Source organism: Triticum dicoccoides, chromosome 3A (genome assembly GCF_002162155.2).
Source record: "Triticum dicoccoides isolate Atlit2015 ecotype Zavitan chromosome 3A, WEW_v2.0, whole genome shotgun sequence".
Lineage (NCBI taxonomy): Eukaryota > Viridiplantae > Streptophyta > Magnoliopsida > Poales > Poaceae > Triticum > Triticum dicoccoides.
Window position 1 is genome coordinate 457,750,894 of NC_041384.1, and position 14,354 is coordinate 457,765,247.

The following is a 14,354-nucleotide window of genomic DNA, read 5'->3' on the forward strand; positions in this document are numbered from 1 at the left end:
GCAACTCGAAACAGGGACTACGGATTAAGCAAACACTGGCAAAGGACGAGGTGACGATGCGCGTGGGAAACGGTTCCAAAGTCGATGTGATCGCGGTCGGCACGCTACCTCTACATCTACCTTCGGGATTAGTATTAGACCTAAATAATTGTTATTTGGTGCCAGCATCAAGCATGAACATTATATCTGGATCTTGTTTGATGCGAGACGGTTATTCATTTAAATCAGAGAATAATGGTTGTTCTATTTATATGAGTAAAATCTTTTATGGTCATGCACCCTTGAAGAGTGGTCCGTTTTTGATGAATCTCGATAGTAGTGATACACATATTCATAATGTTGAAGCCAAAAGTTGCAGAGTTGATAATGATAGTGCAACTTATTTGTGGCACTGCCGTTTAGGTCATATCGGTATAAAGCGCATGAAGAAACTCCATACTGATGGACTTTTGGAACCACTTGATTATGAATCACTTGGTACTTGCGAACCGTGCCTCATGGGCAAGATGACTAAAACGTTGTTCTCCGGTACTATGGAGAGAGCAACAAATTTGTTGGAAATCATACATACAGATGTATGTGGTCCGATGAATGTTGAGGCTCGTGGCGGATATCGTTATTTTCTCACCTTCACAGATGATTTAAGCAGATATGGGTATATCTACTTAATGAAGCATAAGTCTGAAACATTTGAAAAGTTCAAAGAATTTCAGAGTGAAGTTGAAAATCATCGTAACAAGAAAATAAAGTTTCTACAATCTGATCCTGGAGGAGAATATTTGAGTTACGAGTTTGGTCTACATTTGAAACAATGCGGAATAGTTTCGCAACTCACGCCACCCGGAACACCACAACGTAATGGTGTGTACGAATGTCGTAATCGCACTTTACTTGATATGGTGCGATCTATGATGTCTCTTACAGATTTACCGCTATCGTTTTGGGGTTATGCTTTAGAGACGGCCGCATTCACGTAAATAGGGCACCATCAAAATCCGTTGAGACGACGCCTTATGAACTGTGGTTTGGCAAGAAACCAAAGTTGTCATTTCTTAAAATTTGGGGCTGCGATGCTTATGTGAAAAAGCTTCAACCTGATAAGCTCGAACCAAATCAGAGAAATGTGTCTTCATAGGATACTCAAAGGAGACTGTTGGGTACACCTTCTATCACAGATCCGAAGGCAAGACATTCGTTGCCAAGAATGGATCCCTTCTAGAGAAGGAGTTTCTCTCGAAAAAGTGAGTGGGAGGAAAGTAGAACTTGATGAGGTAATTGTACCTGCTCCCTTATTGGAAAGTAGTACATCACAGAAATCAGTTTCTGTGACACCTACACCAACTAGTGAGGAAGTTAATGATGATGATCATGAAACGTCATATCAAGTTGCTACTGATCTTCGTAGATCAACCAGTAAGATCCGCACCAGAGTGGTACGGTAATCCTGTTCTGGAAGTCATGCTACTAGATCATGATGAACCTACGAACTATGAAGAAACGATGGTGAGCCCATATTCCGCAAAATGGCTTGAAGCCATGAAATCTGAGATGGGATCCATGTATGAGAACAAAGTGTGGACTTTGGTTGACTTGCCCGTTGATCGGCAAGTAATTGAGAATAAATGGATCTTCAAGAAGAAGACTGACGCTAACGATAATGTTACTATCTACAAAGCTCGACTTGTTACGAAAGGTTTTCGACAAGTTCAAGGGATTGACTACGATGAGACCTTCTCACCCGTAGCGATGCTTAAGTCTGTCCGAATCATGCTAGCAATTGCCGCATTTTATGATTATGAAATATGGCAGATGGATGTCAAAACTGCATTCTTGAATGGATTTCTGGAAGAAGAGTTGTATATGATGCAACTGGAAGGTTTTGTCGATCCAAAGGGAGCTAACAAAGTGTGCAAGCTCCAGCGATCCATTTATGGACTGGTGCAAGCCTCTCAGAGTTGGAATAAACGCTTTGATGGTGTGATCAAAGCATTTGGTTTTATATAGACTTTTGGAGAAGCCTGTATTTACAAGAAAGTGAGTGGGAGCTCTGTAGCATTTCTGATATTATATGTGGATGGCATATTGCTGATTGGAAATGATATAGAATTTCTGGATAGCATAAAGGGATACTTGAATAAGAGTTTTTCAATGAAAGACCTCGGTGAAGCTGCTTACATATTGGGCATTAAGATCTATAGAGATAGATCAAGATGCTTAATTGGACTTTCACAAAGCACATACCTTGACAAAGTTTTGGAGAAGTTCAAAATGGATCAAGCAAAGAAAGGGTTCTTACCTGTGTTACAAGGTGTGAAGTTGAGTAAGACTCAATGCCCGACCACTGCAGAAGATAGAGAGAAAATGAAAGATGTTCCCTATGCTTCAGCCATAGGCTCTATCATGTATGCAATGCTATGTACCAGACCTAATGTGTGCCTTGCTATAAGTCTAGCAGGGAGGTACCAAAGTAATCCAGGAGTGGATCACTAGACAGCGGTCAAGAACATCCTGAAATACCTGAAAAGGACTAAGGATATGTTTCTCGTTTATGGAGGTGACAAAGAGCTCATTCTAAATGGTTACGTTGATGCAAGCTTTGACACTGATCCGGACGATTCTAAACCACAAACCGGATACGTGTTTACATTGAACGGAGGAGCTGTCAGTTGGTCCAGTTCTAAACAAAGCGACGTGGCGGGATCTACATGTGAAGCGGAGTACATAGCTGCTTCGGAAGCAGCAAATGAAGGAGTTCATATCCGATCCAGGTGTCATACCTAGTGCATCGGGTCCAATGAAAATCTTTTGTGACAATACTGGTGCAATTGCATTGGCGAAGGAATCCAGATTTCACAAGAGAACCAAGCACATCAAGAGATGCTTCAATTCCATCCGGGATCTAGTCCAGGTGGGAGACATAGAAATTTGCAAGATACATACGGATCTGAATGTTGCAGACCCGCTGACTAAGCCTCTTCCACGAGCAAAACATGATCAGCACCAAGGCTCCATGTGTGTTAGAACCATTACTGTGTAATCTAGATTATTGACTCTAGTGCAAGTGGGATACTGAAGGAAATATGCCCTAGAGGCAATAATAAAGTTATTATTTATTTCCTTATATCATGATAAATGTTTATTATTCATGCTAGAATTGTATTAACCGGAAACATAATACATGTGTGAATACATAGACAAACAGAGTGTCACTAGTATGCCTCTACTTGACTAGTTCGTTGATCAAAGATGGTTAAGTTTCCTAGCCATTGACATGGGTTGTCATTTGATTAACGGGATCACATCATTAGGATAATGATGTGATTGACATGACCCATTCCGTTAGCTTAGCACACGATCGTTTAGTATGTTGATATTGCTTTTTTCATGACTTATACATGTTCCTATGACTATGAGATTATGCAAATCCCATTTACTGGAGGAACACTTTGTGTGCTACCAAACGTCACAACGTAACTGGGTGATTATAAAGGTGCTCTACAGGTGTCTCTAAAGGTACCTGTTGGGTTGGCGTATTTTGAGATTAGGATTTGTCACTCTGATTGTCGGAAAGGTATCTCTGGGCCCTCTCGGTAATGCACATCACTTAAGCCTTGCAAGCATTGCAACTAATGAGTTAGTTGTGGGATGATGTATTACGAAACGAGTAAAGAGACTGTGGTAACGAGATTGAACTAGGTATTGAGATACCGACGATCGAATCTCGGGCAAGTAACATACCGATGACAAAGGGAACAACGTATGTTGTTATGCAGTCTGACCGATAAAGATCTTCGTAAAATATGTAGGAGCCAATATGAGCATCCAGGTTCCGCTATTGGTTATTGACCGGAGACGTGTCTCGTTCATGTCTACATAGTTCTCGAACCCGTAGGGTCCGCACGCTTAACGTTACGATGACAGTTATATTATGAGTTTATATGTTTTGATGTACCGAAGGTTGTTCGGAGTCCCGGATGTGATCACGGACATGAAGAGGAGTCTCAAAATGGTCGAGACATGAAGATTGATATATTGGAAGCCTATGTTTGGATATCGAAAGTGTTCCGGGTAAAATCGGGATTTTACCGGAGTACCGGGAGGTTAGCGGAACCCCCCGGGAATCAAATGGGCCTTAGTGGTCCTAGGTGGAAGAGAGGAGAGGAGGCAAGGGCTGGCCGCGCGCCCCTCCCCCTAGTCCAAATAGGACAAGGAGAGGGGGGCGGCGCCCCCCTTCCTTCCTTCTCCTCCACTCCTTCGCCCTCAAGTCCTAATCCAACTAGGAAAGGGGGGGGGGAGTCCTACTCCCAGTGGGAGTAGGACTCCTCCTGGCGCGCCCTCTCCCTTGGCCGGCCACACCCCCCTTGCTCCTTTATATACGGGGGCAGGGGGCACCCTAGAGACACAACAATTGATCATTGATCTCTTAGCCGTGTGCGGTGCCCCCCTCCACCATAGTCCACCTCGATAATATTGTAGCGGTGCTTAGGCGAAGCCCTGCATCGGTAGAACATCAACATCGTCACCACGCCATCGTGCTGACGAAACTCTCCCTCAACACTCGGCTAGATCGGAGTTCGAGGGACGTCATCGGGCTGAACGTGTGTTAAACTCGGAGGTGCCGTACGTTCGGTACTTGATCGGTCGGATCGTGAAGACGTACGACTACATCAACCGCGTTGTGCTAACGCTTCCGCTTTCGGTCTACGAGGGTACGTGGACAACACTCTCCCCTCTCGTTGCTATGCATCACCATGATCTTGTGTGTGCGTAGGATTTTTTTTTGAAATTACTACGTTCCCCAACACTATATCCATGGCTCACGCTCATGTATTGTGTGAAAGTTGAAAAGGTTTGAGAACATCAAAAGTATGAAACAATTGCTTGGCTTGTCATCGGGGTTGTGCATGATATGAATGCTTTGTGTGGTGAAGATGGAGCATAGCCAGACCATATGATTTTGTAGGGATAACTTTCTTTGGCCATGTTATTTTGAAAAGACATGATTGCTTTATTAGTATGCTTGAAGTATTATTGCCTTAATGTCAAATGATAGACTATTTCTCTGAATCACTCGTGTCTTAATATTCATGCCATGATTAGATTACATGATCAAGATTATGCTAGGTAGCATTCCACATCAAAAATTATCTTTTTTATCATTTACCTACTCGAGGGCGAGCAGGAATTAAGCTTGGGGATGCCGATACGTCTCCGTCGTATCTATAATTTTTGATTGTTCCATGCCAATATTCTACAACTTTCATATACTTTTGGCAACTTTCTATATTATTTTTGGGACTAACATATTGATCCAGTGCCCAGTGCCAGTTCCTGTTTATTGCATGTTTTTTGTTTTGCAGAAAATCCATATCAAACGGAGTCCAAATAAGATAAAAACTGACAGAGATTTTTTTTGAAATATATGTGATTTTTGGAAAGAAGAATCAACGCGAGACGATGCCCGATGGGGCCACGAGGCAGGGGGGCGCGCCCTAGGGGGTCAGGCGCGCTCTGGGCCCTCGTGGCCACCCCGTAAGGCGGTTGGTGCCCTTCTTTCGCCGCAAGAAAGCCAATATCCGGATAAAAATCGTATCCAAAATTCAGCCCAATCGGAGTTACGGATCTCCGGGAATTTAATAAACAGTGAAAGGGCGGAATCAGGGAGCGAGAAACAGAGAGAGACAGAGAGATAAATCCAATCTTGGAGGGGCTCTCGCCCCTACCATGCCATGGGGGCCATGGACCAGAGGGGAAACCCTTCTCCCATCTAGGGAGAAGGTCAAGGAAGAAGAAGAAGAAGGGGGGCTCTCTCCCCCTCTCTCCCGGTGGCGCCGGAACGCCGCCGGGGCCATCATCATCACCGCAATCTACACCAACAACTTCACCGCCATCATCACCAACTCTTCCCCCCCTATGCAGCGGTGTAACCCCTCTTTTACCCGCTGTAATCTCTACTTAAACATGGTGCTCAATGCTATATATTATTTCCCAATGATGTATGGCTATCATATGCTGTTTGAGTAGATCAGTTTTGTCCTATGGGTTAATTGATGATCGTGATTGGTTTGAGTTGCATATTTTATTATTGGTGATGTCCTATGGTTCTCTCCGTGTTGCGAAAGCGTGAGGGATCCCCGTTGTAGGGTTTGCAATATGTTCACGATTTGCTTATGGTGGGTGGCGTGAGTGATAGAAGCACAGACCCGAGTAAGTAGGTTGTTTGCGTATGGGAATAAAGAGGACTTGATACTTTAATGCTATGGTTGGGTTTTACCTTAATGATCATTAGTAGTTGTGGATGCTTGCTAGAGTTCCAATCATAAGTGCATACGATCCAAGAAGAGAAAATATGTTAGCTTATGCCTCTCCCTCAAATAAATTTGCAATAATAATTACCGGTCTAGTTATCGATTGCCTAGGGACAAATAACTTTCTCGTGACAAAAAGCTCTCTATTGAAACTAATTTAGTTGTGTCTTTATCTAAACAGCCCCTAGCTTTTATTTACGCGCTCTTTATTATCTTGCAAACCTATCCTATCACACCTACAAAGTACTTCTAGTTTTATACTTGTTCTAGGTAAAGCGAACGTTAAGCGTGCATAGAGTTGTATCGGTGGTCGATAGAACTTGAGGGAATATTTGTTCTACCTTTAGCTCCTCGTTGGGTTCGACACTCTTACTTATCGAAAGAGGCTACAATTGATCATCTATACTTGTGGGTTATCAATGGTGGGTTGCGAGAGTGATAGAAACTTAAATCCCTGTTTATGCACTATTCCGTAAGGGACCGATTGGATCCTAGAGTTTAATGCTATGGTTAGAATTTATTTTTAATACTTTTCTCGTAGTTGCGGATGCTTGCGGGAGGGTTAATCATAAGTAGGAGGTTTGTTCAAGTAAGAACAGCACCTAAGCACCGGTCCACCCACATATCAAATTATCAAAGTAGCGAACACAAATCAAACCAATATGATGAAAGTGAGTAGATGAAATTCCCGTGTACCCTCAAGAACGCTTTGCTCATTATAAGAAACCATTTTGGCCTGTCATTTGCCTCAAAAGGATTGGGCTACCTTGCTGCATACTTGTTACAATTATCGTTACTTGTTCATTACAAATTACCTCGCCATCAAACTACTCGCTAATTACAATTTCAGCACTTGCAGACACTACCTTACTGAAAACTACTTGTCATTTCCTTCCGCTCCTTGTTGGGTTTGGCACTCTTACTTATCGAAAAGAGTTACAATTGATCCCCTATACTTGTGGGTCATCACCCTTTTAAATATAATAGGTGCCACTGACATATGGTCCCCCACTGTCCAGTTGCCCAGTCAAACTGCTGACTGGATTTGACCCAGTCAATGACATGTGGGCCCCTTTGACCTAGTTGACGAGTCAGCGGTCAAAATGTTGACTGCTGACTGGGCTGCTGACTCAGCTCACCGACCCCACCAATCAGCCTCTCTGTTGCGTTGCTGGGTACACTTCTGGTGTACACCTAGCATTTTTCCAACTAAATTTCGAATTAATAAGAAATTCCAGAATTTCAAAAATTGATTAAACTTTGAAAATTAATATAAAATAATTCGTAAGTTAGATGAAAATACTTTATACATGAAAGTTCACCAGAAAAATGTTACGAATCCGAATACGCAGTTCGTTCGTCCGCCGCATGTCCCTAGCATAGCGAACCTGCAACCTTCCCCCTCCGGCCTATTTGTCTGAAAACGCGAAACACCGGGAATACTTTCCCAGATGTTTCCCCCCTTCGCTGGTATCGCCTACTACTGTGTTAGGTCACCCGTAGCACCGCGTATTGCCATGTTATGCTTTGTGATGCTTTGATTGCTCTATTATTTATTATGTTCCCCCTCCGTTACCTTTTTCGGTAGACCCCGAGACCGCTGTCGATACCCCTGTGATCGACTACATCGACGACGACCCCTCCTTCTTGCTAGAGCAACCAGGCAAGCCAACCCTCCTTGTTCATCCTAATATCGCCTACTCTTTCCCTCCACTGCTTGCATTAAAGTAGTGTTACGGTTTCATCGATTTGATCATATACTGCTGCATAGCATGTCCTTGTTACTACTGTTGATACCTTTACGTGCAATCCTAAATGCTTAGTATAGGTTGCTAGTTTATCATCAGTGGCCTTACACTCTTGCCCGTCTGCCATGCTACACTACTGGGCCGTGATCACTTCGGGAGGTGATTATGGGTACATATATTATATACTTTTACATTATCTATGTGGATGATTCGGAGATGGGGGCTGAAGGGGAGGTGGTTCCACCCAGGTAGTGGTGGGTCTGGGTTCCCGGCAGCCCCCTGATGGTTACTTTGTGGCGGAGCGACAGGGCAGGTTGCGACCCCCTAGGAGACAAGTGGGATGGGTCCCTGGTCAGCGTCTGTTGTTATTTTAAAATAACACATTTAACGAGATATGTATATTTGTTCTGAGTCTGGCCACTGGCCTATACACACTAACCAACTACGCAGGAATAGCTATGGGCAGTCGACGTTGTGGTATCAGCCGAAGCCTTCTTGACGTCAGCGACTCAGCGGCGCGCGCCGGGTTGGACCGTGTAAGACAACTTCCTTTGTAATGGAGGTTGCTAGGTCTGCTCACCGGCCGCGTACGCAACATGTAGGTGTGCAACGGGCTATGGGCCCAGACCCCTGCGCGCTTAGGATTTTGACCGGTGTGCTGACCTCTCTGTTGTGTCTAGGCAGGGTTGCGACATGTTGATCTTCTGAGGCCGGGTATGATCCAGGAAAGTGTGCCCGACCAGAGGGATCGAGCGTGTTGGGTAATGTGGTGCATCCCTGCAGGGAAGTTTATCTATTCGAATAACCGTGTCCCTCGGTAAAAGGATGACCCGGAATTGTACTTAGACCTTATCACAACTAGAACCAGATACTTAATAAAACACACCTCTTACAAGTTCCAGATACAACCCGGTGATCGCTTTCCCATAGGGCGACGAGGGGAGGATCACCAGATAGGATTATGCTATACGTTGATACTTGGTGAACTTACCAGCTACTCTCTTCTACATGCTTCAATATGGAGGTTGCCAGAAGCGTAGTCTTCGATAGGACTAGCTATCCCTCTCTTATTCTACCATTCTGTAGTTCGGTTCACAAATACTACCCATTTCATTGATACCAATGCATATGTAGTGTAGATCTTTACTTGCGAGTACTTTGGATGAGTACTCACGGTTGCTTTGCTCCCCCTTTCCTCCCTTTCTATACCTGGTTGCTACGACCAGATGTTGGAGCCCAGGAGCCAGATGCCACCGTCGACGACGACCCCTACTGTACCGAGGGTGCCTACTACTACGTGCAGGCCGCCGACGACCAGGAGTAGTTTAGGAGGATCCCAGTCAGTAGGCCTGCGCCTTTTTCGATCTGTATCCCAGTTTGTGCTAGCAATCTTATGGCAACTTGTTTAACTTAATGTCTGTGTTCAGATATTATTGCTTTCGCTGACTCTTGTGTTTTCGAGCTTATGTATTCGAGCCATCGATGCCCCGGCTTGTAATATAAAGCTTGTATTATTTTAATTTATGTCTAGAGTTATGTTATGATATCTTTCCGTAAGTCCCTGATCTCGGTCATACATATTTACATGTATGATTAGTGTACATTTAAATTGGGGGCGTCACAATGTGCTCAAAGGGATGATGAAATTGCAGATGCTCTCACATTTGTCAATCGCATCTCAAACGGCGCAGACTCCCGCTCAGACGCCCAATCAATCACCACCAGTTGGCAGGATTCCTTCATAACCATCGGATCGCACGATACCTGCTCGGATCCACCGTTCGTTCAAAATCCCACCGAGACGACCGAAGGGGGAGAGGGGGGCGAGCCTCAAATCTCGCCGCCGCCTCGTTTCGCGACCCCTCTCTTCCCCGAGCAAGAAACCCTAGCGCCGCCGCTCGCCGGCGATGGAGGCGCCGGACGAGGAGGCCGGCCTGGGGCTCCCGGAGGGCGAGCGGCTTCTGGAGGTCACCATCATCTCCGCGCAGGGGCTGAAGCCGCCTTCTGGACTTCGGCGGCGGTTGCAGGCGTACGCCGTGGCGTGGGTTGACACCGCGCACAGGCTCCAGACGCAACCCGACCGCTCTGGCGGCCCCGATCCGGCTTGGCACGAGCGGTTCCTCTTCCGCGTGCACGAAGCCGCGCTCGCCGAGGATTCCCGCGCTGCCGTCACCGTGGAGATCTACGCCTCACCGAACGGGGCCTGGCACATCGGCGGGGACTCCCTGATCGGATCCGCGCGGTTCCTCCTCGGCGACAACTGCCTCCTGTCCCGCCCCGTTGGGTCCCCAGCCATGTTCGCCGTCGGCGTCCGACGCCCCTCCGGCCGCGTCCACGGCCTCCTCAATGTGGCCGCTAGCCTGGTCGCTGCGCCGCCCTCTCCGGCGGCCTCCCACGCCCTCAGCTTCTCCCCCGCCGTCTCTCTCAGCGGCCTACCCCCTGCCGTCGCCATCAGCAGCCTCTCCACGGCGCCGATCTCAGGCCGCGTGCTGCGCGTCCTCAACCGCGCGCACCCAACACCCCCACCTTCTCCTAAGGTGCTCACGCCCAAGAAGCTGCAGGCCTCGGTGAAGCCTAACAATAAAGGATCGGACAACCAGCAGGTTGCGGTGAAGCCAAGTAACAAGCGTGAAGACGATGCCAGCGATCAGGAGGGGGAGGATGAGAACACGTACATGGGCGGGGTGATGTTTTGCGGGCCTTGTGTCTTACCATTCCCGAGAAAGATTCACACCAGCCCCTCTGACGAGAACCTGCAGGCCTTCGCTGGCATCTTCTCTAGCGGTGTTGGCATTGCCAGACGGAGCCCGAGCCCTCGGCACTGAGCCTATGCAAAACAGGTTCATTCTTTCAGTCGTTTACTTGATCTGTTGTGGAGATAATCTGTTTCTTGTTTTTGTGGATAATTAGTTTGTTGACGCTGAGGATACAGTATCACTTGTATCATAAGTTCATAACATCTCTTGCTATTATTGCAAGTATAGTACACCATTTTTTGTGTATGAATTCAGTGGAATTGTTGAGTGTTAGTTCTGCAAAGAGTGAGCCAGACCTTCAAGGAAGTGTGGAGTGTTATTCTGTCTTCTGGGCTTGATATTGGAAGATACCTGCTTCTTGTTTATATTGGATTTCAATGGGAGCAATACTCACATGCATCGAACAAGTCTGATTATTTCCATCCATCCTGACAGGATTTGTGGGTGTTACCTTTTTGTTTCATATGTATAAGTCGTCAATTACATCACTGCCGCAGATTTTTGAAGTTAGTAAATGCATGTCCCGTTTCATATGTATATGTAGCTGTAATTGCACAGTTGTGTTGGGTGGCAGTGCCATTTCAATCTCAGATTGTGAAATATCTGTTCAAATGATAAATGGAGCTTTGGGTGATATAGTAGTAGCTATTTTCATATGATAGCTGTGATTTATGTTCCTTCTGTTTTTGTTCTAGAAGGTCAGCTTGTCGGCCGGTCACGGGTTCGAGTCCTGGAAACAGCCTCTTGCAGAAATGTAGGGAAAGGCTGCATACTATAGACCCAAAGCGGTCAGACCCTTCCCCGGACCCTGCGCAAGCGGGAGCTACGCGCACCGGGCTGCCCTTTAGGTCAAGCTTGTCGGCCAATCGCTACATGGCCAATTGGCAATTCATGTTTGATTCTTTATTTACTTGCTGAAATGCTGTATTCCGTCATGTGAATTTCAATGCAGAACACTATAATATCTCAATGGTCTGGCGTTGATAGCATCGCTGGTTTGTCACCCTCAATGTGTTGTATGCCCCTGTCATAGGAATTGGGCAAACATCATTTAACTTTAGCTTGTTCTATGGACATGATACATACTGACTCTGTCTATGGTACTACTACTAAGTGGCCTATAAACAGACAGAGGGAGTATTATTTACTGATGATTATTCCATTCATGCATCAAGACTCAAGGATAATTGACCACTCATGCATAGATTAGTTCAGATAGTTTTCATTGTTCAACATGCCTAGAACCATAGTATTTGCTCATCTGCCAGCCCCCTGAGGGCCTGTTCAGTTGACAGGGAAAATAGAAGGGTTTGGCAGGGATTGGCAGGGATTAGACCCTGTACAAGTCAAAACCTCCTCCAATCCACCCCAATCCCCCTGTGAGGAGGTGTAACCGAACAAAGCCTGAAGTAGTTCCAGGATCAATGTTCATCGTGTGTCTTAGACTGGTTTTCCCCTGGTTTGAAACGAGGGAGATCATTCAGGGTGTACGCAGACCATGTTTAAAGGCCCAAGTTCCAAGTGATTTTCTCAAAGGACTTCAGGCTGCATGCACCAAGTTGGGCCATAACCTCTTATTTGCCCTGGGGTCTAGAATGCGCATCACACTGATGGGAGCCCATCATGGAGCCTGTGAGTGTAATCTTGTTGTATTTTATTTAATTTTGGTATAATCAAACATAATTTTTTGGAAGTTTTTTCCTTTAACCCTTCAGTCTTTCGTTTACACATCCATCTGAATACACCTAATTTGGAGAAACTACATGTTTAATAGGCATATGGCTCATATCAGTTTCTCTTATGGAGGACAGATACAATTTGTTTGGCACTTTTATCCTTTCCAACTTGATATCGGTTAAGTGTTCATTGACTTTCTATTCAATAGATTTCGTTGATTCAATAATTTAGAACTTGATGGATAGTCAAACTTTTCGAACATGGAGTTTTCTTGGAAGTGTCTGGTATGAATCATTAGTTGTGACTGGAAATTTCTTATGCGCAGTCTTTAGGTTCTGGTGATATGATTTATTTATTTATTTGCACTATATACTTACTCTACTTAGAAGCTGAAGGTGTTAGGACTTGGGACATTTACCAGTCACAGATTTTGAGAACATCAAATTCTGATGAGTTTCTTTTATGATGGACTGTAGATCTTGTGAAGCATGTCTGATCTTATTTGTTCACTCAACTGTGTGATCTTGTAGACCAGGCACTCGGTTTGTTATGTACTAATCTTCTCAAGACCTGGTTAATCTGTTTAATTTGGTTTGGCTAATGATTGAATACAACATGTTTTTTTTTACTGATTGTATTCAGTTACCAGCTCTGCATGATCTGTTTGCCAGTAGCTGTGCTAAGGGCCTACAATACTAACAATTGAATATGAAGAGCAACCATCAAATATGCCTCTTTCTACTTGTATGCATAATGGTGGTTTGTAGCCTCCTTTATTCTAAATTTGTCATTATAGTTTTCTTCGGTTGGTCGTGTGTGTGATTGTGCTGTCCAAAATCCACCTGCTTTATATGGCAGGATCCCATGTTCTGATTTCGACTCTTTCTCTCATAGCTCTTTAGAGTGACTCATCAAGTAAGGTATAAACTGTTTGAAAGTTGAGAACTGAATCGGCCACTTGTTGCCTTAGATTCACGTGGATTTACTTGTTCCTGTGCTTATTGCGCTTATTGGACACTGCATAAGCATAACCATAAAGAAGTGCTACTTGTTGATTGTGACCTTTACGTCAATGGCCGCTCCATCGCACCTTTAACAGATTTTCTTTATGTTGCAAGTCCTTGCCATGTCCCTCTTCCAATAGTGTGAGCCACACAAACCTGATTCAAGTTACTCCACTGACGTAACATTGTGTCTTTTGTTTGGTCCTGTGATTGCTTGAATTATTTTCTGTATGCTCAGTTGGTTGATCTGGATCCCATTCGTTCCTTTGCCTTTACAGGAAGAGCCGCTCCCATTTCATTAGCTTTTCAAGTGCAATTTGGAGAAGAATTTCGAGGAGCTGGTGAGCATCAAGCACCTCACAGAATGTTCCAATATTCAATTCTGCACTCGGCATGTCGGGCCGGACCCTTTCCTTTAGCAGCTTAGCTGCTCATTTGCAAATATCACATTTGGGGACTAGTTGTCGTCTCCTGGTTCTTCTGTTCTTGATGCTTTTGCATATACGGTATATATGTACTACATTCCATGGGACGTAACTTTATCAGGTTGAGATGTTTAGGACAAATGGTGTGCTGTGATGCCACAACTGGAAAGCTTAGCACAAATGTGGCGAGCAAAGCATGCTCTGCTTTTCCTGATGGACATCTCCTGCCAATATGGCATTACATGGTGCGGTAGTAGATGCCCAAGGGCGGCGAGGGGAACTGTTTCTAGTGGGCTTGCCACTCACTGCCCCACTGAGCTTTACCCTCTCGTGTTTCAACTTTTTAGTACGTTTTTGTGCTTGTGCATATCAACAAAGATGTACTTAAAGTAGTTCGCGCCACAGTTTCAGATAGCACAGCTTATCATTGATAGTC

At 45.0% G+C, this 14,354-nt stretch overlaps 1 protein-coding gene across 2 annotated transcripts; it reads left to right on the forward strand.

The window, feature by feature from the left end:
- Positions 1-9,831: 9,831 nt before the first annotated feature.
- On the forward strand, positions 9,832-14,132 carry LOC119268548. 2 transcript variants are annotated; one of them, XM_037550206.1, is made up of 2 exons: positions 9,832-10,896; positions 11,511-11,571. In XM_037550206.1, exon 1 carries the CDS (start codon positions 9,964-9,966, stop codon positions 10,879-10,881), a length of 918 nt encoding a protein of 305 aa, XP_037406103.1. In that variant the 5' UTR covers positions 9,832-9,963; the 3' UTR covers positions 10,882-10,896; positions 11,511-11,571. The 2 variants fall into 2 exon arrangements, with proteins under 2 accessions (XP_037406103.1, XP_037406102.1); XM_037550205.1 differs by lacking the exon at positions 11,511-11,571 and adding an exon at positions 13,772-14,132 and having other exon boundaries at positions 9,833-10,896.
- The last annotated feature ends 222 nt before the right edge of the window (positions 14,133-14,354 follow it).

Excerpts from the sequence above, each read along its gene's own strand:
- LOC119268548 (XM_037550206.1), top strand. The coding sequence starts at position 9,964 with ATGGAGGCGCCGGACGAGGAGGCCGGCCTGGGGCTCCCGGAGGGCGAG.